Below are 24,900 nucleotides of genomic sequence, written 5' to 3' on the forward strand. Positions count from 1 at the left end.
TGAGTAGCTGAGATTACAGGCACCTGCCACCACACCCAGCTATTTTTTAGTAGAGATGGGGTTTCACCATGTTGGCCAGGCTGGTCTTGAACTCCTGACCTCAAGTGATCTGCCTGCCTCAGCCTCCCAAAGTGCTGGGATTACAGGTGTGAGCCACTATGCCCTGCCAGCACACGTAGTCTTGTTGAGAGGTCTCACTTTAGTTCATGACCATAAACCTCAAGAGGGTCACTAGGGCTGAGCAGTCATCCCACTTCTGTGGGCCCTGAACCCTCTCTCTTTCCTAGAGGACCTTCTCTTTAAATCCCCAACCTCTTTCCCTATCTTGCTCTTGGATAATGACCTTGCTTCCTCTTTATCTGAGAAAATTTAAGCAATCGGAAAACAACTTCTGTAGACTGTATCCAATACATCTTCCTACCTATCAATCTCTGCCCCCATACTCTGCTTTCTCCCCTTTTACTGTAGATAAACTATCTTCTCTGAAGCCAAACCCTTCATTTATGCACTAGATCCCCTTCCTTCTAGGCTATTTAAAGACATTGGTGCAGCATTCTCTCCTCTCTCTCCAGCGTATAATCCCTATCTTCCCCCTTCCTACTGGGTCATTCCTTTAGCATATAAGCAATCTAATATTTCTACCATCTTCAAAATATATCTTATAAAGCCTTCACCCTACTTCCTCTAGCAGCCTCCGGCTTATTTATTTGCTATCCTTTGCAGCAAAACTGACTTGCTGTCTCTAGTTTTTTCCTTGTTCTCTCTTAAATCCATTCAAGTACACAGTTGCTCCTACAATATAGTGAAACAATAATTTCTTTGGTCAAGGTCACCCATGACCTCTACATTGCTAAATCCAATGTTCAATACTCGACCATTCTGCTTGGCCCCATCCCCATTCTACTTGACCTATCTGCAGTATTTGAGACACGTGATCACCCATTTCCCTTTGATTCATTATTCTCTCTTGGACTGTAGGATACCAAGTTTTCCTGTTACCTCCCTGGTTACTTCTTAGTCTCCCTTGCTCCTTCCACCTTTTCTTCTTGATCTCCTAATACTGGAGGGCCTCAGGGCTCAATCCTCGACCCTTTTCTCTTTCTAAAAAGTCTACTGTCATTCCCTTGGTAATCTTATCTAGTCTCCTGGCTTTAAGACAACATGTCTATGCTTAGAACAGCCAAATTTATATCTCCACTTAGACTTCTTTTCCAGACTCCATACTTTTATATCATACTGCCTACTCAATACCTTCACTTTACTGTCTAACAGATACTCCAAGTTTGGTCTTATGTACAAAATTAAACTCCTGATAATTCCATCCCTTCAAAATAGGCCTTGCTCATCATAGCTGTCCTCATTTCAGATGACGTCCGTCCTATTTTGCAAACTGCTCAGGTCATAAAACTGAGGGTCGTCTTTGACTCCTCTTTATTCTCTAATAATTCAATCAATCTGAAAATCTTATCAGTGCCACCCTCAAAATACATCTAGAATCCAGGCATTTTCACCATCTCCACCGTTTCTGCTCTGATCTGAGCCAACATCAACTGGCACCTGAATTACTGGCTATCTTCTAACTGGCTTCCCTACCTCCACCCTTGCACTCCCTCTGGCTGCAAGTTTCCTCATGCCACTACTCAGAAATCACTGATGGCTCTGCATTTTACACAGAGTGAAAGATAAAGGCCTTACAATGGCTGCTAAGCCTCTTTATTAGTGCTTCTCAAACTTCCTGTGGTGAAAGAGCAATCTCTTATTTATGTTCTAATATATAATGAACAAAGATAATTCTACTGTCACATCTTGCTAGACAATTTTAGACAAATGATTCGACATGTTTTTAGGTGCTTACTCTCAGTCTCTGTACTAACATTGCCACAGAACCCATAACAAAGGGTCTGCAGACTGGCACTGGTTCTCCACTGGCTATACATTGAGTAGCACTGCTCTATATGACAAGGCCACTTCTCACCTCTACCCCCGCCTCTCTGACCTCATCTCCTATGACTACACCTCACTCCTTCCCCTGGTCTCTTTGGATGCATCAGGAAATCATAAGTCTCAGGGTCTTTAGAGCTGCAGCTTCCTCTTCCTGGAACATTATTTCTCCAGACTGGGGGGACTTGGGGCTCCCTCTCACCTCCTTCAGGTCTTTGCTCAGATGTTACCTTCCTGCCCCCTCAGCACTCCTGGTCCTCCTTAACCCATCCTACTTTTTCTTTCTTTCCATAGCCCCAACAATAAGAAGTATTTTTAAATGCTTATTCTTTCAGTTTCCATATCCTTTTGCTGGAATATAAGTCCCACGAGTATGGAAATTTTTGTCTGTTTTGTTCCTTTATATATCCCTAAACCGAAGACAGTTTTGGGCACTTTAGGTGCTCAGTAAATAATTTTCAATGTTGAATAAATGAACATATTTCTAACTTCTGTGCTTACCTTTACACCTGGAAATCCTTCTAATCCTGGCAATCCCATTGCACCAGGCTCTCCCTGTTAAATATGAACATAAAAAATGCAGGAGCAATAATCAAAAGGTTTTTAAGCATTGGTTTCTAAAGTAAAGATATTTTTGCTTAGCCTTCCCACCCCAAACATTGATTGTAATTTAGCAAGGAAATGATATGCTCTATTTTAAAGCAATGTATTATTGCATTTGGTGTTTGAAAATAGTTTGAGAATAAAAGCTGTTCTCCAGAGAGGTATATTTTCTGATTAATCATTTTTATTCTGATTGACAATCTAAGCAGAATGAATCCCTCTGCTCAGTGATAACTCCAATTTCAATAAGAACCGGAATGAAAGATGGGGCTTTAATAAAGTTTACCAATTTGTGCAACCTGGTGCTGCTAGATTTTCAGAGAATAAGAATAAACTGTTTCAGAGTAGATGAAGATGGAGCACTCAAAGCAAAGTTTATCATTTATAAATATTCTCTGCAGCTGGACAAGAATTGTGAATGCTTAAGAGGTTGACCCCAGGAACAATATCTCCAATAACTCTAAAAGTTATAGCTCAAGTTGATGAGTCACTGAAAGGGGGTAGGTTAGTGTTTCCTATTTTAAAAAATGTTTACATTTTCTAGTGTATGGTCCCAGGCTAGCTGGAGCCTGTAGGTCCTCAAGGAACAAACTAGGAAAAGCTGTGGTGAAGGAAGTTGCTAACTTTGAACAAAAAAAAAAAGCTTTAGGGAAGGGGTGTCTGATATTTTGGCTTCCCTGGGCCACAATGGAAGAAAAAGAATTCTCTTCCAATAAAATACACTACCACTAACGATAGCTGATGAGCTAAAAAAAAAAAAAAATCACAAAAAATCTCCTAATGTTTTAAGAAAGTTTACAAATTTGTGCTTGGCCATATTCAAAGCTGTCCTGAGCTGCATGTGGCCCACGGGCCATGGGTTGGACAAGCTTGCATTAGGGCTTTAAGTTAAAAAGAGATAAAGTAGAAAGTTGTTTGATGCCTTCTTGTTAATAAATTAATGTTCACTGCAAATATTTTCTTAGGACACTGGATGCTTTAGACATAATCACAAAGAAGCAGGAGCTTTCAAATTGTATTCTCTGTACAATGTATTTTTGCATACATAATTCCAATCTGCTTCAAAAATATTACCAAGGATATAACTTCATTATTATTTATAACATTGCCCTTGTTACAGAATACTTAATGAGTGCGCATATGACTTGATATGCTTTGTATGCTTCAGAAATCTTTTTAAATGCCCCCTAATTTGTATCTTGACAATTGATTTTAAAAAAAGTTCAGATTCTGTTCTGCATAAAGCTCTGTAGAAGAGGCCGTAGGTTGCTGACAAAGGAAATACACTCTTTGATTCTCTTTGCTTACATTCTCAACAGTCCTTAGGACAGAGAAGGTGCTCAATCAATCAATATTTATTTGAAAGTAGCTAATAATTAAAATTTTAATTAAAGATCACTTATACCAAAGGAACAAAACAGAGCACCTCAGAAGATAATAAATTCAATTAAGGGTAATATTCCTCTAGAAAGGTTTATAGAGAAGATTAGAAATAGTGGGGCAGATCTATTGTCATGGTATTTGAAGAATGTTGGAAGAGTAAATTTCCCACCTCAAAAAGGCTTCTCAAGTTTTTGCTCTGTGAGCTACAATTCTATCATTCCTGGATTATTTCTATGGCATGAAATTATTTATTTATTTTTCCCTACAGGGCAGCTGGTGGGAGATGATGAAAGTTGCATGGTGGTGCTGACACAGAACCCAGAAGAGTACAGTAACTTCAAAGTTTTATCTAGGATGAGCCTGAATGTGTACACTAAATGTGTATTTAATTTCATGATTGCATTTTTCTGTTTCTGTGCTTCACTCACTTAATTCACATTTCTAAAATCAAGGAACATTCCTCAATCTGTTTTTATGCTTTATCTTTTGTTGCAGCTAAGAAATTTGAAGAATAATCTTTTCAAATTCTACTCAAATAGGTCTACTTTTTTGTTGCCAGCCACTTTCCAATGCCATTAAATTATAATTTTTCCTTTATTATAATACTTAAAAAGTTCTTTCCTTAATCTGCAGTTATTAATGCAAGAACTTCAAAGAAAGTTACAGAAAAGTCAGTGAGAAACCTAGGTGCTCTTAAATGATTCAGAGAAACTGTTTTCTGTGTATGAATATGAGTGGGAAAGACCAGGAGGGAATTTTTATCAACAGGATGTAAGAAAATTAAAATTAGAATGCAGCTTATGTAGCACAAATAATAAAAGAAACTGAATTATAATGGGGTTCAGAATATGATCCTTACTAGCTAAAATAATGCTTTCAGTGACAACAATTTGGCTTTTATTATATATTGCCCAATATCAAAAACAAACAGTTCTTGAAATGCATCTCTTTAAAATATGTTTTTAGACATAAAAACATTACTTGATATGGCTTGTCCCTTTGCTGGTTTAAAATGTATTCACTGAGTTTTAACCAACTGTACTATAATGAAAGGGTTTACATTTTTTTCACATGGCAATTGAATGTAGTTTAAAAATTTATTTCAGCTTTAGGTATATTTGAGTTTCAAGTATATCCCCAAAGGTTAAAAGATATACAAATGAAACATGAAGGATGGAACATATGCTTGAAAAGGACATGACAGGACAAAATGCCCAGCAATAAAGGGCATCTAACTGAATTTGGCAGAACTTTTACAGTGAGGCTCCATGGTTGAGAAAGATGCTGGGAACAATTATTGTCCTTTAGGCGGCTGGAGGACATGATCTCCTTCCGTGCTGAGTGTAACCTCCTGATACATTCCTCCTAATAAGCAGGTTTATGACAAAATACATCTCCTGCAGAATAATTGCCTTAGATGTTTAAAGCAAATAAACAGTTCCTTCCTATTTTTGTTGGGGAGATGGCAGATATATTAAGGGATTTCTTTCCAGTAAGTATTTCTTTTCCACAATCTACTTAAAATGGAATCAATCATCAGAAGAGGGCTATTAGAAGAAAGTGTCCCATTTTTTAGAGCTTTATATGTGCCTTCCTCCATCACAAGATGATTTTAAAAACACACTGATGGAAAGAGACGAACCTCAAGGGCAGTGAAAACATCAGAACTAATGCATCTTAGAGAACACATTGCTGGCATTCCTTTTGTGGCCTGCTTGTCACCTCCAACATGTTAATTGATGAACACCTAAGAAGGCAGGCCATTTTGCCTGATGCTTTTCTTTCAAACTTTAACAAAGACCAATATTCTAAATGACACAAAACATGGGAATATTCATTCGTACCACTGGGCCAGGATCGCCTTTTGGGCCCTGTAAGAGAAACATGGAAAGTCATTTTTCAAATAATGACCAAAGCAAAGTTACAGAATAAGAAACACCATTGTCCAATTTGCTTGAATACACATAAAAATATTAGCAAGTTTCGCTTTAATTACAGTTTGAATTTGAAGAAGAAGATGAATAAATATAACTTGATGGAAATTTCATAAAAGTGATTGCTTAGACATTGATTTAGTTCTTTGAAAAAAATGAAAGCACTATGAAAAGTGCTATTTTCCATTATTTTGACTGCATACATTTTCTCCATTTTTAAAAAATTGGTTATACTTATTTCCTTCTGCTACAAAATTTGGCTTCATTTGCAACATACATTTTTCAGTGAGCTAAGGAGGTTTTTATTGTTTATTTTTCATTGTGATTGCTCAACTAAAGTGCGTTTGGTGATAAACAACTGTACTTACAGGAGGACCGGGTGGCCCTGGGTAACTGGGAACATTCACACCTCCCTTCAAAAGAAAATGAAAAGAAAAGAAAAAGACAAAGATGAGAAGAATTTACAGTAGTCTATAACTGGAAAATGATTTTAAGTAATTACAAATATAATATAAATACCTGAATTTTATATAAACTGCTCATGCCATTTCCTTCATTGAATGGAATACCCTTAGGAAAGAAGTGAGATACAGAATTATTCTTGTAAGTTAATACTTTGAATCTCTACATTTTATCATTTTACCAAATGAGACTATTCTTATTCTGTTTTTTATTTTTATGTTTTTTCTATTCTATTTTAAAAAGGGAGTTTAATACTTTAAGTAAAATAATACAATGTTTCCATTTTTAGCTTTAACAAATGCAGGGAAAGAAATGAAAAGGGAGTGTGAGCTATACCTGGAACATACAGACACGTTCAGTTGGGGTTTGATTAATGTTCAGCTTTGACAGATGAGACACTAACACATTTGGAGGAAGATATTTGCTCATTAAAATTCAGTTTCTGAATTGCCAATTTGTACTAACTGTTTACAGCCTGCTGACCTGCAGGCTATCATGCTGTAGTGCTGATGAAGATGTGAATAGGGAACAATTTGGCTACTGAAGAGTAATTTTTTTCCACAGTCTCTTCATATCAAATAGAAAATTAAGGTAAATGGGGAGATGATGTTATCCACAAACCTGTGTGGATGTTTCTACAAAAATAAATTCTTTAGGACAAAGGAGAATAAGAACATCTTGAAAAAAGTTGACGTCCTAGAGTTACCAAGACTTAAAGGAAAAGTTATTCTATGTTTTTTAAAAATGATACATTTTAGCATTTAGAAAAAATTTGCGTATGAAAATTTTACTTGGGATCTTTTGTCTTTCTTTTTAAACATTTCTATAGAATCAATAATCAAATCTGCCTTTTCTTTTCTGCAATCTTCACATGTCAATTGCAGGGTTGAAGTCACTGTTTTATTGTTTCCGTATGATGGTGGCCAGTGGTGTTCTGTAAACACAATTTGCATGCATCTTCAAAACACTAGTGATGGAAGAAAAATGCTCCATCCATTTATTACTTTATTATTTCACTCATTCATCTGACAGTGACTGAATGTCTACTATATTTTAGTGTGCTAGATCCTGGAGAGACAAAGGATATTTTCATCTGAGATTTCCAAAGGAGGTTTCCCAGAGAAGACAACATTTAATCTGTGTTTTGAAGGATGGATGGTTTTGGAGAATTCAAAGGGAAGACAAAGATATCTTAAGTGCATTATAAAATTATAGGTTTCTTTCATGAACTCATGTTATATTTGCTGTTCTGCCCACTAGGGAAGGAGTGAATTTTAGGATTTGAACCCTAAATACTTTCTGTCCTGCTTTCTTGCCAAGAGAAAAGGGCAGTAACATAGATGAACAGATTTAAAAAACAAGTTTAGGAAATAGAGTGCTAATCTCTTCATTTATGTGTACAAAGCATGCAACTGCATGCAGACTGATAGTAATCCTCATTGTCTCTAGAAAGTCACAGTCCATTCTGCCCTTTCTCTGGTGAGTTTGGCTCACCAGAGAGGTGGGGTGGAAAAGGGTGTTTGGTGAGAGCTCAGGTGAACCTGAGCTCTGTTCGGCTGCGATTTGAGCATGGCCCCACATGAGGGCAGACTTGCCACGGAGAGAAGCTCCTCTCCTCTCCAGTTTCCCTGACCGAGTGGGCTTCTGTCTCAATCATAATAATAAAAACACCGACGGCTCTTGTACTTTTTGTTCACTGGGCGCTACATAAATAGAGTTTCCTTGCATCTCAGACATTATGAATGGGAATGAACAAATATAGCATAATATCATTTTCTACCAACTCACATCAGTGGAAAGGAACTATGTTTTCTGGCCCTTCTCTTTTCTGTGAATGAAGCACACTGAGGTTAACTGATTTTCCCAGGGGCCCCAAGGCAGGAAGTGGAGAGTCGGAGCACAAACTCAGGTTCCTAAATCCAAGATGGGGAGACCTTCAGTATGCAAATCTGAGCACTGCACACTGCGGCTGAGCCAAAGGGGGAACAAATCAGGTCTCTTTAAAGCTACATTGGCTATCATTTATATTTATACACAAAATTCGGAAGACTTTTATCTTTGAAAACATCTAAATGTAGTCTTATCTCTGAGTTATAAAAAGTCTTAAGCAGACACATGAATTTTAAGTCTAGAACACTCACAGGTGGTCCAGGTGGTCCAGGTTTCCCAGGGGGTCCCTCGCTGCCCTGCAAGGGATATATAGACCAATATCAGTGGTGGAGACATTTCTACCCCAGGTTTACAAACTATCTTCTGAAATTTATCAGAGAGCCATCTTCCGAAATCAGTATGACTTGCCATGTTGTTTCAGCCCTGTAGTTTTACACAGCTTGGCTCTCTCATTCAGCTTGGCTTGGCTCTCTCCTTTACCCACTGCAGGAAAGGTAAATGCCTTTCCCATACCCATTCGGATTCTCACTGTGTGAGCTCTAGAAATGAAGCTTATTTTCAGAAGGAGCCAGACAACACAGGTGATCATGTCCTGGACTTCCAGTCCAGCTGAGGGAACACTCCCCATGTGGAACTCTTCTACAAGCAGGCAGTGGGCTCTGGGATTGTGACTCCGAGTCAGTCCTCACTTTGAGCCTCATTTCCACCACCTTCATTTTTGGGACTCAGGGGGGACATCAACATAATTTGACCAAAGTAAAAAATCATAACCTGTGTTGTTGTGTCTGCAGGAGGAGAAACTTCATCTTCCATTTCCTAAATTAATATCTGACTTTACACCCAAGTCAGACACATATCCCTGAACAGAAGTAACTGTGGTATAGCACTGTTTAAAGCAAATGGTCTGTACAGTTTAAACAGTCTTAGTCCTACAGGAGAAGCAGACTGAAAATGGAATTTGTGAAAATGAATTCAAGTTGAAAGTTGAAAAATGTATTTCACTTTTATTTTTACAAACCATAGATGTTTATTGGTCCATAATAAGCAGAGCTATTGAAGTCCCTCTGGTGTCTCTCAGCAGTTCTTCCTATAACTCTGCTTTTCTCTTAAAATAATAGCCTCATAAAATCTTTTAAGTCTGTCTATATCAGGAGAAATGGCAAGATAGGGTTAATTAAAAAATAATTCAGATAGAGTAAAATTTCTACTCACAATGTCCAAGAATTTTGAGGGTTTTAGTCCATTTCCATAAATATAATGAAGGACTTCATTTCAATACCCTCCCATTTTTTAGTAACGAAAGAAAGTATCATAAAATCTTTTGTTTGTATGTTTATCAATAAAAATAAACTGTAAAGTTTTTCTTGCAATGCTTCTGCCAGAGAATATGTGACAAAGAACAAACATATTGTATCTTCTCCCAGACTGCTTTGATGGTGGCTATCTCTCTAAGACATGTCATACTCTGCTGACAACTGGCAGTGTCCGTCAAAGAATGATGTCATAGCTCTCGTGAGTCAACAAATAAGGAAAAGTATGTGCCTACTGACCTTTTTTTCCCCTGGCACAATTAAAAGTCATATCTTCACTCTCATTTGTGCCCCAAAGCTCATCTCAGTGTGGAATTCCCATTAACTTCAAAGGCAAGTCTATGACTGAATAATTTCCACAGAGAACAGAGAAAAAAGGCTAGTTGGGTAGGGCAAGCTCCTTGGGATAAAATCAGAAAAAAATGTGTGGAGACTATCTAGAATAAAGGCATTGTTTTCTTTAAAATGTGTTGGGATTCATTTGCTCCTTGATGTCATTATGTTCCATGTTGGTCAAGGAACTTGTGTCCTGATGAGTGGGTGGAAGCTGCTTGAGTGGCACATGTGGACTCTTGATTCTTATTTCCCTAATCTGAATAGCTAGGCTTATTTCATTTATTTTCTGGCTCTGCCTGGACTAGGGCAATAGGGCCAATTTAGATCCTAAATAGGGTAAACATGTGAAGCTGTGTGGTGTCCTCTCTGAGACTCTTCTATTGCTGTTCCTCCTTTCTGATCACGGCAACCCATCTGACCAGTAACTGATCTCCCAGGAAATAAGCTACCCTGGTTCTTCAGTGAATTTTCCCCATGACCGTCTAGGAACAGAACTTCTAGACTGTCTTGGCAAGCTCTTTAGTTACTGGAATCTTGGTCCTGAGAGCCAGCCTGCTGTCTGGAGCTTTTGGTGGGGCCTTTGGGAGATGATTAGGTCATGAGGGTGGAGTCTTCATAAAAAGGATTAGTGCCCTTATAAAGGAGGCCCAAGGGAGCTTGGTCACCCTTCTACTATGTGAGGACACAGCTAGTAGGTGCCATCTATGAACAAGAAAGCAGACTCTGTCGGACACTGATTCTGCCAGCACCTTAATTTTGGACTTCCCACACTCCAGAACTGTGAGAAATATGCATAAATATTTGTTGTTTATAGGCCACTCCAACTATGGTATTTTGTCATAGAAAACTGATAGCTCCTGTGGGTGTAGCTCCCTGGTACACACTGCATTACTTGCATCCTTTCAGGAGGCTCCCCCAGCCTCATCCTTCCATATAGATGGTTGCCCAGGATCCTGAATCCAGCCTGAACTTTTGTCATATGGCACCAATGTTCTATTTATCCTTTCTCCTAGGAAAATATCTCCTGTGTTTAGAACAACCTTTGGACCTATGTTCTTCCAAGTTCACTACAAAAATAGCTATTCCCTGCCATCATTTCTGCTTTCAGGCTTTGCTTGATTTTATGGCTCTCTCTGTGAAGAGTCTCATCCTGCTCCCACCCCAAGCCCCAATTTGGATGGTTTTTTCCTTTGTACCTTTTCACCTTTTGCTCCTGTGGGACCAGGATGTCCAGTTCTTCCTAATAAGCCCTGTAAAACACAAAACTAAGTTTGTTACAGAAACAACAATTAAATGGTCAAAGGGTATTGGAAGTTGGTTACTAAAACTTACACATTTTGAAGGTCATTTTATCCTAATTAAATAAACCCTAAAAGCTTATATTTCTTCTGGTTGATACAGCAGCTGTATCCTGCTGATAAGCCCTTGGAAGGGTAAAATTTGTATTTGTGGTCGCTTTTTCACCTTGGTCAATCACATTTAATGACCTTAATTGGAACCTTTGATACATTTAAGAATCTAGTCTTGCTGTTTAAATGGCAATTTACATAACATTATGCCTTCCTAAATGAGCTATAGTTTTGGTAGAGATCACCATTTTAAATACTTCAAGACAGCAGAATTAACAGTATGCATACTGAGTTATGTGATCTGCATTTTACCACTGAAAAATAAATTTAATTTTAATCCTTGGGGAACAGAGTTAGCTATAATTTTCATGATTTCTTTCACAACTCTTTTTCATCACTTTTAATTTTACGGTACAATTTAAAGCCAGGTTTGTTCTATAAAACTGTGGTGAAAGCATACATGACACAACTTTAATTATAGCAAATCCATATTTCAAAACATTAAAAAGTATAATTTCATTTTTATTGGTGTAGTAAAGACTCTGTCAGCATAGGAACTCTAAGAAAGGATGAGGTAGAGAAATTGAAGCATGTGTTGGGTTGCCAGAGTTAGCAAATAAAAACACAATATTTGGGATGAGCTTATACTAAACAATTATTCGTTTATCGGAAATTCAAATTTAACTGCATGCACTGTATTTTATCTGGCAACTCTAAAATTAAACTCTGTTTGAATGAGAGATTGTGTTTGGCAAAAGGAAAAGAGATTCTGTTCTAGGAAAACAAGACAGTGAAAGACACAAAGGCCTTGATGGTATGTTTGAGGGGCAGTAAAAGTCTTGACTAAAACAGAGGTATTTGAATTTATACATAGGAATAAAAATAAATTAAATCTGATAATCCATAGCACACTATTTTTTTCCTTTAGAAAATAAATTCTCAGTTTGTGGTGCCATTTGACTATCTCTTACAAAGATTAGTGCAAAAAATTATAAATAAAAAATAGAGTTCTCTTTTATATTCAATTTTCTATTTCAAACAGACTAGCTTAATAACAGACTGCTTTCTGATCTGGTGGAATTTTCTTGCAAGTACCCAGGATACTGAGCAGCCTTAAGTAATACTAAATGAAAATCTGAGAGCTTGGATGAGGGTGCTTGTCTAGGCAATAGCTGGACAATCTACATAGAGGCACAGAAAACAAACGGCAATAAAGAAAATTAATTCACCTTGCATTGTCTCAGCAGATATGATCTGTGGGTAGAATTGTTTTAACAAATACTTACAGGGGGCCCAGTCAGGCCTGGAGCACCTGGAATGCCTGGAATTCCTTGAAGACCCTGGAAAAGATAGTTCCTACCATAAAATCTATCATTGGGAAGAAGGCATTTTAGTTAATCAAATACTTTGACCACTGAACATTAAACACATATTTAGCTAACTGAGAAACATAATGTATGTCATATACAAATCAAATACCCTTTTTTTCCTAATTTTTAAATTTCAAAAATATTAATTTTTCTTTAGGGGTGCAAGTGATTTTTGGTCACCTGGATAATTTGTATAGTGGTGAAGTCCTCAATTTTGGTGCACCCATCACCCAAGTAGTGTACACTACCCAACAGGTAGTTTTTCATCCTTCACCCCTCGTCTATACTCAGTGCTTTGGGGGCTCCAACGTCCATTATATCACTCTGTATGCCTTTGTGTACTCATAGCTTAGCCCCCACTTATAAGTAAGAATATGTGCAAATACTCAGCTTTAAGGAGTAAGAAGAGTGAATTAAAATGCCACGACATGGAATCTGTAGCAAACATAATTTAATCTGGTGATTCATAGAGAATTTCTGATTTTACAGAGCCATTCCATCAGCAGTAGTATCTAAGAATCTTGTACTGGTAAAACATGGAAATACAAATTTTAGATTGGCAGAATGCAATCGAAGAAATATATGACTACACCGAAGCTTCATTCAGCTAGGGAAAAATGTAATATGTTTTATGATATAATATTTATTTTAGCTCATCAGTTTATTATAATAAGAAATTTGGCTCATTGGTGAGTTTAAATTTGGAACCCTTTAATGGCTTAAGCATAATAATGAATAGATTTCTCCTCCCTCCTCTCCTTAGATTTGTAGAATAGCACTAATTATACTGGCTAGGATTTAAGATGCTGATACATTTATATATCAAGGAAGAACTGGCAAGATTAGCTCACTTATCTAATTAGTTTTGTTACTTTGATACATTTGCCAACAACAGAATATTGTTAAATAAGTTACATACAATTTATAATATGAATATTCTGGCTTCTCTTCAGATCGCATAAATCTTTCACCTTTTTCAAGAAATATTTTGCAATTATTAAAATTATGTTTTAGAAAAGTTAGATAACATGAAAAAATAAAAGTCACAAATCTTATAAGATTTGTAGCACAGGGTCTAAATTTTTAAACAATTGTAGATGTACTTCCTAAAAGATGGGAATGATACATACAGACTTTTATTATTTTATCATGACAAATAGATAAAAGTTTTATCAGAAACTTTTAAATTTCAAAAATATAAATTTTTAGTGCAAAAAATTATAAATAAAAAATAGAATCCTCTTTTATATGCAATTTCTATTTCAAACAGACTAGCTTAATCACAGACTGCTTTCTGATCTGGCAGAATTTCATAGATAACATGATATACTTCATTTCATAGGTAACATGATATTCACACTAAATATCATGTAACACTGCCAGTGGTGCCTGAAGCCATACCCTCTAATAAACACACAAATATTTCTGTGGCAAAACATGATACTCTAACAGAGTGGAATAGACAAGCTCCATGAGAGTTAGGCCAGATTGGGCTGCCAAAAAAATTTGCTTGGGAAACAAAGCCAAATTTAGGAAACATTTCCAGGGTTTTCTGAGTCTTTCATTTTGGAATTTATAGATGAGGTGTTGTTGATATGATCTAGCTCTGTGTCGCTACCCAAATCTCATCTCAAACTGTAATCCCCACATGTAGAGGGAGAGAGGTGATTGGATTATGGGGGCAGTTTTCCCCATCCTGTTCTCATGGTAGTGAGTAAGTTCTCAGAAGATCTGATGGTTTTATAGGTGTTTGGAAGTTCCTCCTTTGCTCTCTCTCCTGCTGCCTTGTGAAGGTGCTTCCTGCTCTTCACCTTCTGCCATGATTATAAGTTTTCTGAGGCCTTCCCAGACATGTGGAACTGTGAGTCAATTAAAGCTCTTTCTTTATAAACTACCCAGTCTCAGGAAAGTTCTTTATAGCAGTGCGAAAATGGACTAATACAGTTGTGGACCATGGCATTATTACCAGAAGTCCTTATTGGGTAGTGGGAATAGGGAGAAATTTTATCTTTTAATGCTTTTGTGTATTTTTCCAATTTTCTATAGTGAACTGAGATCACTTCTATAATGAAAAAAAAATATTTTAAAGTACCCCTTTGTTATTTCAGATAATCCTGCAATATACATCAAGTTCTAGATTGAATGATTCCACTCTTTCAGGATTTAGTCTCTTTTACTGAGTATTCCTTTTATGTTGCCATACCATTCTTTGTCACGATACAATTCTTTCACCTTTTACGATTATGATATATGAATTTTCAAATATTTTGTAAATATTAGATGACGTGACCATGGAAATGTTACTGCATATTGATTATGAGCATTCTATAGGACTGTGAGCTGGATCAAGGTTCTTTGAATCAGTGAGATCAAGGACCAAGTTCTTCCAGGTTTGTCTATTCAAAGCCAAATGGCATCATTTGTTACTTCCGGTTTATTCATGTGACATGATGTGAAGAAATGCTTAAAAATTTTACTCGAACATGTTAGAATTCCTTATGTCATAAGTCTTGGGCAAAATCTTGTGTGTGTTTGTGTTAAAGAATGTTGACATACTTTTTCTCCAAAATTATTTTATCAATCTCATTGGCAGTACTGTGTATGTCTGTGTGTGTGTGTGTGTGTGTCTGCGCGCGCGTGCGCGCATGCGTGTGTACATGGACATGTGTGCATGTGCAGGCTGAACATATCTGTATGTGGAACTCATTCTTTTTATTCCCCTAAAATTAACTTGTATACAGGTTTATAAATGCAAAGTAAAAAACATTTCCATTGATAATGGCACTTGTAAATGACTGGAGATTATAACTATTATACCAGAAATTCTTTATCTCAAAATACCCATATTTCCATTAAATTCTTTCTACATGTACATGCATTATATATATATATATTCCTTTTTTTGCTACTTTTAGTATCAACACTGAATCAGTCCAGAGATGCTGAGTGAGTTTTTAGGTAGTCTAATTTATAAGCTTGGGATTCATTAACCTTTGATGACCACATTAAACTTTAAAATAAACCTCAGTCCATAAATAAAAAATCATTCTCAGCAGTCTTTCTCTGAAAAAACTGAAATTCTGTAGTAAAAGTAAAAGTTACTATGGATGCATAAAGGGCAATAAGATAATTTCAGAAGACAAGATGGTCATTAAAGAAGACAAATACATATTAAAGAGTAGGCCAGTTAATTTAACATATAGTGCCAAACTAAAATACGAATTAAAATTTATTGCAGAGCTATTCAGAGATTACTGGAGCTATGTTCTTACCCTTCTCTGATATTTTGATTTTGCAAGTCCTAGCTCAGTTTCTACCAAGAATATTTTCTGTTGCTATAATATCTGGCTGATGATACTTTTCATGTCTAATTTATCAATTATTATCCTAAAATATTATAGAAAGACTTGCATTTCAAGCAAGAAATCTATCAAAGGTTAGCATGTGTTCTATTAGCATCTTCCAAATTGCTACCTTAAGCTGTGCAACAACGTCTGTGAAAAATGTGGAAGAAAATGTTGCTTTTCTAAGAGTAATAAACAAGCAGACAATTCCTCCCTCTCATTTCCCAAACAGATTAAAGACATAATAATTAGAAGGCTTAAAGAGATGGGGTATCTCTCTGTATCTTTTCCACTAAGAGTACAATAGACATTTGAGATTTCATAAGATTAGATCTTATGTTCATATTGTATGTTGAAATGGGATAGTTTATTGGTCAGTTGGAAATTCACATGTTTTTGGTCAAAGCTTTATTCACTTTGACAAATCAACAAACTGTAATTTCAAATAATATCTGAGACCAAATAGAAGACAAGATTATATTCATTATTTCCCATCTCTTAGAGGAAAAGCTGCACTACCTTGTTCCCTCTACAAGGCCTAAACGAGTCAATAGGTTACTTCAGATTTATTCATATCATTCACGTGATATGAAGAAACAATGGAAAAGAATCTTCTGAACTAGCTGAAACTCCCCATGTAACAATTATTGCCCAAAATTTTGTGAACTGTGTTAGAATTTATGAGGGGTACCAAAGAAAAAGCCCATTAAAGTGTGCAGGAATATTAACAATGGATTTCAGTTCACCAAAAGAGCAAAGTACCCTGCAGAATCAATGAAAATTAACTTCTAGTAAATTTAACTTAGAGTAACTTATAAAAAACCTGAATTCCAATTATTTCCTGATCTTTTTGTTACTACCTTCTCAATTGCCTTTAAAGTCTACTTTTGAGTGGAGGCAGTTAAAAGCTGTTGGACTATTAAAATCAGTTATTATGCTTGTGCTTTAGTAAAACTTTCTGTGGAACATGAGGAAGGAAAAGCACAATAACTTATTTTGAAGATTATGTTTTAATTATGGATGAAAATAAATATTGTACGTGTTGGTATTCAATTTTTAACTTCGGAAAAAATCAAACCTCAAAGTTTTCTAGAATACAAGCAATATTAATTAGAAACAATAATACAGGATGATAACTGGCAATGTAAAATATAACTCCACCTAGAAAAATAGATTTTCTTTATTTTTCCACAATAACATCAAGGTTAATATATGCCAGATGGCTTACTTACTTTCATTAAGAATTATTAATTTCAAAACTGTTTAAACTAACAGCAATTCATCATTCTAATTGGTTTTTCTAAGAGTTAATGTGAATTATGTAGGAAAAAAATGATGTCCTGAGCATCAACCATGGCTTAGAGTCAAAAAATTATACTATTATCTCAAAAGCACATTGGACTTGGAACCTTAATCCAGAGGGTGAGCAGCTGATATAAACTAGAACAATAAGATTCTTCTGATAGTTTTTTTCTCCCAAGGATTTGAAAGCTGAGCAAAGAAACAGACAATCCAAGGTCGCTGAAGTTGAATCATAGTTTAGGGCTACCAAGGGAAGCTCTGTTGGGTTCTTGAGCTGCCCTTACTTCTAGGCTGGTTGTCCAACTATTCCTTTAAATCTCTTAGCTACCCTGGGAGTCTTTTGAGTAAATTTTCCTTTCCCCCTTTCCCTTACTTTTGTTTTGAGAGAGCTGGAATTGCTATCTGCTAAATGAAAACAGAAAAATTGTAACTGACATATTAACTTTGTGCCTTAATTTCTTTGTCTCAAAAAGTGGACCATTGGTAATAAACATAAACATGTTATTTAAAATGTGTCAACATTTTAAAAGCTCTAAGTGTTCTATGTTTTTATTGGTTCTAGCATTAGATCTGAGCTATACAAAAATTAACATTTTTACTCTGTTGAGCTATGTAAAGAGAATCGATATTAGGACTATATAATCAGGAAAGAATCTGTTACCTCATCGCCTTTCTCCCCAGGTATCCCAGGGTAGCCCCGCTCTCCTTTGCTTCCCTAAAAAGACAATACATTCAGCTAGCACACGCAATCATTTTCTCTTATCTTTTGGAAATGAAAAAAAAATCTTTTATAAGAACACTTGGGTATGTAATTTGGACAGGGTCAGGGAACAAATAAATGGCAACATTTGCAAGTGGCTTTTACCTCACTTTCTCTCTCTCTCTCTTTCATTCTCTCTCTCTCTCTCTACATATATATATATGTACACACACACACACACACACACACACACACGTATTTTAAAAGTTGTATATTTTTAAATGGGGTTCCTTTTTTCACATTGAATTGAGGGTTCCACAGGGGAAAATGGAAGAGAGACTTCCCTACCTTTGGTCCCTCTCTGCCTGGGATTCCTGGAGGACCCCGTGGCCCTATATCACCCTGCAGGACAGAGAAGGAATAGAATTGAGTGGATGCACTATATGTAACTTACAGGGTTCCTAAAAACTCAGCCAGGTTTCTCACCTTCTGGGTCACGAAATCATACTTTCCAGGCTCACCAGTGCCTGCTCCTTCTCCTTTGTTGCTTTTCAGCCCTGGGACACTGGCTTGGCAGTTGCCACAGAAATTCTAATGAGTATAAAGATAAGGTTACTGAGAGAGTCATAAAAGCCATCTATAAAAGTGAGGTTTTACATGATGTGAAGTTTTTCTTGAACCTTTGTCAGAGATGAGTGATATAGCAATTGCTAGGTCACTCTGCTTTCAGAAAACTTGATTTATCCCATTTAAAAGCATTAATTTTTTTAAGGTAAAAACTCTTTACAAAGCTCATCAATGATATCTGTTTATGATATTGACAAGTTTTCTATTTTAAAAACATGTCTTCAATGATACCTAAATAGAAAATTCCAAATAAATAAGGAAAAGACACATAAGTCGCGAACAAAAACTGAGGTTCAGTTGTTTAGCAGAATGTTTTAAAAGGGAGTGGTAATAAAGTTTAGAAACCTAGCAAGATTTCAGAATTCATACAACCTATAGCATAAATCATTTTAAAAACAACAAAAAATTGTGAAGAGAGGATTTGTCCTTTTGGGAGCAAAATTAGTTCTCCAACTACATACATTTTACTAACATTTTGTCAGTGGAGGCACTCGAGAGAAATAATTACTTGACTGACTTGGACTTGACTCCTAGGTCAAATCCAAGTGACAAGAGGAAATCTAAGTGGAATTACCTCTCTATTGCCTTCTCTGTAACCTTTAGCTAATCTGGGAAGGCTTGACTTCAAGTGTCTGAGCTCATAAGATAAACATAACTCTCATCACACAGCTAAAGAAAGAGTGTGTGAAAAGCTCTATTTAGGCTTATTTTAAATAAATTGTTGGAATAAGAATATGACCAAGAAAGGAAGAGAATAAGGGCCACTGAGTGGGTGAGATAGTTAACAGCTGACAGAAGGTAGGACAACCTAAGTTTCTATTCTCTATCATTTTCTTTAAAGGGAAGAATCTTTAAACATGAAAAGGAAGTGAAGCTTGCCATTGATAAGGAGCTGGCAAGAAAGCCTATGGCCATTCAAGTTCAATATTTTCGACCTAATAAATAGCAGTGTAAATCTGATTTTCAAAAATAGGCTCCTTGGAACACTAATTCTGCATGATACTGAAAAGCTTATGAGGTGTGATGGTTAATATTTGAGTGCCAACTTGACTGGATTGAAGGATGCAAAGCATTGTTCCCGAGTGTATCTGTGAGGGTGTTGCTAAAGGAGATCAACATTTGAGTTGATGGACTGGGAGAGGCAGACCCACTCTCAATCTGGGTGGGTACAATCTAATCGGTGCCAGTGAGGCTAGAATAAAGCAGGCAGAAGAAGGTGGAAGGGGCTGACCTGCTGAGTTTCTGGCTTTCATCTTTCTCCTGTGCTGGATGCTTCCTGCCCTAAAACATGACTTTAAGTTCTTCAGCTTTGGACTCTTGGGCTTACACTAGTGGTTTGCCAGGGGCTCTCAGGCCTTTGGCCACAGACTGAAGACTGCACTGTCAGCTTCTCTACTTTTGAGGTTTTGGGACTTGGACTGATCCACTACTGGTTTCCTTGCTCTTCAACTTGCAGACAGCCTATCATGTGACTTTACATTGTAATCGCGTGAGTCAATTCTCCTTAATAAACTCCCTTTCAGCATTGTACTGGTACCAAAACAGAGATAAGATGTACACCAATGTAATAGAACAGAGGCCTTGGAGGCAATGCCACACATCTACAACCATCTGATCTTTCACAAACCTGACGAAAACAAGCAATGGGGAAATGATTCCCAGTTTAATAAATAGTGTTGGGAAAACTGGCTAGCCATGTGCTGAAAACAGAAACTGAACCCCTTCCTGACACCTTACACTAAAATTAACTCCAGATGGATTAAAGACTTAAACATAAGACCTAACACCATAAAAACCCTAGAAGAAAATCTAGGCAAAACCATTCAGGACATAGGCATAGGCGAGCACTTCATGACTAAAACACCAAAAGCAATGGCAACAAAAGCCAAAATAGACAAATGGGACCTAATCAAACTCCACAGCTTCTGCACAGCAAAAGAAACAATCATTCGAGTGAATCGGCAAGCAACAGAATGGGAAAAAGTTTTTGCAATCTACCCATCTGACAAAGGGCTAATATCCAGAATCTACAAAGAACTAAAACAGATTTACAAGAAAAAAATAAACAAGCCCATTCAAAAATAGACAAGGGACATGAACAGACACTTTTCAAAAGAAGATATATATGAGGCCAACAAACATGAAAAAATGCTCATCATCACTGGTCATCAGAGAAATGCAAATCAAAACCACATTGAGATACCATCTCAAGCCAGTTAGAATAGCGGTCATTAAAAAACCTGGAAACAACAGATGCTGGAGAGGATGTGTGGAGAAATAGAAATGCTTTTACACTGCTGGTGGGAGTGTAAACTAGTTCAACCACTGTGGAAGACAGTGTGGCGATTCCTCAAGTACCTAGAAATAGAAATTCCATTGGACCCAGCAATCTCATTACTGGGTATATATCCAAAGGATTATAAATTGTTCTATTATAAAGACACATGCACACCTATGTTCATTGTGGCACTGTTTACAATAGCAAAGATCTGGGAACCAACCCAAATGCCTAACAATGATAGACTGGACAAGGAAAATGTGGCATGTATACACAATGGAATACTATGTAGCCATAAAAAATGACGAGTTCATGACTTTTGTAGGGACATGGATGAATCTGGAAACCATCATTCTCAGCAAACTGACACAAGAACAGAAAATCAAACACCACATGTTCTCACTCATAAGCGGGTGTTGGACAGTGAGAATACATGGACACAGGGAGGGGAGCATCACACACTGGGGTCTGTTGGGGGGGACTAGAGGAGGGACAGCAGAGGGTAGGGAGGTTGGGGAGGGATAACATGGGAGAAATGCCAGATATAGGTGAAGGGGGGATGGAGGCAGCAAACCACATTGCCATGTATGTACCTATACAACAATCCTGCATGATCTGCACATGTACCCCAGAACCTAAAGTACAATAAAAAATATAAACGAACAAACAAACAAACAATAAAATAAAATAAAATAAAATAAAATAAAACTCCCTTTCATATATACATCTATCCTATTAGTTTTGTCCCTCTAGGGAACCTTGACAAATACACGAGGCAAATCATCTCAAAAATGCTGGGTTAAACAGCTCTCTTCATGGTGGTCTTTCTTAGAGTCTGAATATATAAAAAGAAGCTAGAGTTATGTGCAATCTTTCCCAGACTAATTTTATCACCTGGTTTATTTGACAGAGATAATGTGTTGATAGGGGAGTTAAATATATATATTTATATAACTATTACTGATATTTGAAAAACTATGAAGATAACGGGACACTTGAGAACTTAAGAGAAACAAAAGGATTTCCATATTTCAAAAACTATTAAAAAGATAATTATCTGCAGATACAAACATGGCATTTCAATATGGTATAAAACTTTGGCATATCAATATGGAGTGACATTTCAGAATAGATTATTCAATTGACTGTCTTAGTAAAACACTGAAAAATGGTAATCATTATTACCAATATAATTTTTAAGAGTCATTTGAAACTGATTTCATTTTCTTTGGGTTACCAGAATGGTAAATTTTTTTAAAAAACTGAGTTTTACTAATATTCTTGGAAAAATGTCTTAAGATTTTCTCATGAAAAGAATAAAGATGCATCAATTATTAACCAATACACAATGTCATTCAAAGAGGGATTGATACACTGATTAATCTAGAAGATGGCCTTTGAAGGGGCCTAGAGTTATGCCAGTTCTTTTTAATACTTTAATCAAAGAAATTTTTGAAAACAGAAAGCAGGATGATCAAATTGGCTAAAGAATCAAGGCAGAGAGAGACAGAGTTAATGTACTGGGTAACAGGATCAGGATTTAACATTATGTTATTACATTGGCCTGGCATATCCACTGTACAATCTGAATTCCTATATTTGGATTTTGTTTGGGGAACTATGTGCCTCCCTTTTCTTCTATTGTATACAGTTTGTGGAGACTATCACTCAAGATATCCTGTTCTCTACGGACTCAGAACCTGGGTGAGATGATGCAGGGACTGGAGGAACGGCAGAGCACATTCATTAGAGGGGTGATTCCTGGGCGAGACTGTCAGTTAGTTCCACTTCTGAGAGCCCAGGAACACTGGTTCCGCTTCCTATCAGAGCCTATTCATCCTATTCATGGTTCTTTTATCTGTTCTGTGAGATCCCATATTCTACCAGTATATTCATTTCTACTAAGGCATACAAGTCTCTCATCCTTAAAGAACCCTAAGTATTCTGAAACATTAGAACTGCTGCAATCCTATTTCCAACACTGTCTTGTAAAGAATCTAAGACTTAATATCTGAGGACCTATGTTTCTGTGCTAATGTTACATTTACTTTCTCTGTGACTCTGAAAAAGTTGCTTAACTGCTGAGAACTTTGGGTCTCTCATCTATAGAGTAGGAATGCTGCAACAGCCTGAACTCATAAGATTATTATGGAAATTAAATGAGAGGATGTAAGTAAAGTGGCATATTGACTGGGATGTAATTTTAACTCAGTAAATATAAGATTTTCCTAAAATTCCCACAAATATTCTTCTCTGGTTTATAAAAACTGCTGGCTTTTGGAGGTCTTAGAAATTCCTTTAATATATTTTTATATTTATATTCATATTTATACTTGCTTTTATATATCTATTCCCAAAACTCCAATTACCTTACAAATGTATATGCTAGAATTCAAGTCTTTTGAATTCAATTAAACAAATATTTTTGCCTGCTTACTATTGTGCTGATAATTGTGTAAATCACTGAGCTAAATGCTAGAAATACAAACTAAATCATATATATCTAACTAAAGTCTGTGTGTGTGTGTGTGTGTGTGTGTGTGTACACATACACAATGTCCATTCATACAAAGACAAATACAACACATAGTGTTTCAGTATAAAGTCATGGGCCTGATTTTCATGTGGGCTCACTCAATCTTACTTGGCATACCAGGCAAAAACATGCAAATACCTACCCTTAAATATATACCATTATCATTCCCCCCATCTGTTTTACTGATGAAATACAGGGAAGTGTTAGAGGAAAAAAAACCAAAAGGTAGCAAGATTAATTCCCTGAGATGATAATAGGTAGAGATGATTTTTATTGAACAGAGTAACAGGTGTTAGGGCAGTTGTTGACTAGAATTTTGTAAAATCCCATGACATCAAAATTCAGCCTTGTAAGTGGCTGTTTATAGAACAGTACTGATTTTCATCTTGGGACTGACCATGACAGATACAGTGAGAAGGTTTAGGTTTCACCAGCCAGCGTGGATCAACACCCATTAAGAGAAAGATATTCCTCCAGAGAAAAGAATAATCTACTCCAGGGTGCTAATGATACAATTCCTTCCCTGTAGCCAATTCATAACTATCCTACCCCCTGCCCTCCACCACTACCCCACCGAAAGTGAGAGAGTGCTAAAGAAGAAGAGAGTGAAAGGATTACAATAAATGGCACAAGATATATAAAGACACATGTTTATTTTCCTATCTTAAAGATGTCCTGCCATTTAAGAATTGAATTGTAGTTCCAGCTAAGCAATTGACTCAATTTCTGCTAAATATTTTCTTTCTGATTTTTCCTGGAAATTGACATGCAATTTCTTACACAGCAACAGAGTACCTTGAGCAAAGCACCGATGTCTCCCAAGAGAGGAAGTGCAATCTGTGATTAAGAAGATAAAACCAAATATATGTATTTATATATGAATAAAATAACAATATAAACATACAGTACCATGTAGATATTTTTCCTTAAAATGCCATGTGGCTCCTAGTGTCTCACTTCAGAATCATTGGCTTAACATTATGTTCCATATCAAGAAATGTACACACAGCACTGACAGAATTCAGAACAATTTTTGAAAAATATTCACTATTCTTCTCTCATGAATGTGCAAACACACATATCGTAGTTTTGACTGTGCATCTGTATTTTATATTTTCATGGCAACCTTTATGCCATCCCTAGTATATTATTGGTTTTAAATAATACATAAAGATAAATTATTTATTAAAAGAAAATCACTCCTCTGGAAAACACATTATCAGGCTGTTGAGAAATATGAAAAGTACCACATAAGTTTGCCTTAAAGTTGTTTCTCATGAAAGTTCAAAAGAACCTACAGTTGGCTTAAGTGACAGGTAAACACTGAAGGAACTTGGGTCCCATTTTGGCCACGTCTTAAGATGTTCTTTCAGAAAGACACTGTGTAAACCCAAGTAAGACTCTGCAAGATTCCCAGAAAAAAACGCACTAGTGATTCACTCAACAGTGGTGTTAAAGTAATGCCAAAATATGCTTCTGCGCATAGCTTATAAAGGCACATAAGGCCCAAACACTGTGGGAGGCAGAAAGTATTT

General features: G+C 36.5%; 1 protein-coding gene across 1 annotated transcript in view; it reads right to left on the reverse strand.

Moving 5' to 3' along the window:
* The window catches only part of COL19A1 (collagen type XIX alpha 1 chain), a 338,927-nt gene that overhangs the window by 41,168 nt on the left and 272,859 nt on the right, over positions 1-24,900 (reverse strand). The window contains exons 30-40 of the mRNA XM_037746028.1: positions 24,161-24,202; positions 18,411-18,515; positions 18,273-18,326; positions 17,886-17,939; positions 12,495-12,548; positions 11,056-11,109; positions 8,465-8,509; positions 6,381-6,431; positions 6,230-6,274; positions 5,772-5,798; positions 2,443-2,496 (exon numbers count right to left, since the gene is read on the reverse strand). Of these exons, the coding sequence (XP_037601956.1) occupies positions 2,443-2,496; positions 5,772-5,798; positions 6,230-6,274; positions 6,381-6,431; positions 8,465-8,509; positions 11,056-11,109; positions 12,495-12,548; positions 17,886-17,939; positions 18,273-18,326; positions 18,411-18,515; positions 24,161-24,202 (585 nt within the window). The remainder of the gene's footprint in view (positions 1-2,442; positions 2,497-5,771; positions 5,799-6,229; positions 6,275-6,380; positions 6,432-8,464; positions 8,510-11,055; positions 11,110-12,494; positions 12,549-17,885; positions 17,940-18,272; positions 18,327-18,410; positions 18,516-24,160; positions 24,203-24,900) is intronic.

Source organism: Cebus imitator, unplaced genomic scaffold (genome assembly GCF_001604975.1).
Source record: "Cebus imitator isolate Cc_AM_T3 unplaced genomic scaffold, Cebus_imitator-1.0 Scaffold218, whole genome shotgun sequence".
Classification (NCBI taxonomy): Eukaryota; Metazoa; Chordata; class Mammalia; order Primates; family Cebidae; genus Cebus; species Cebus imitator.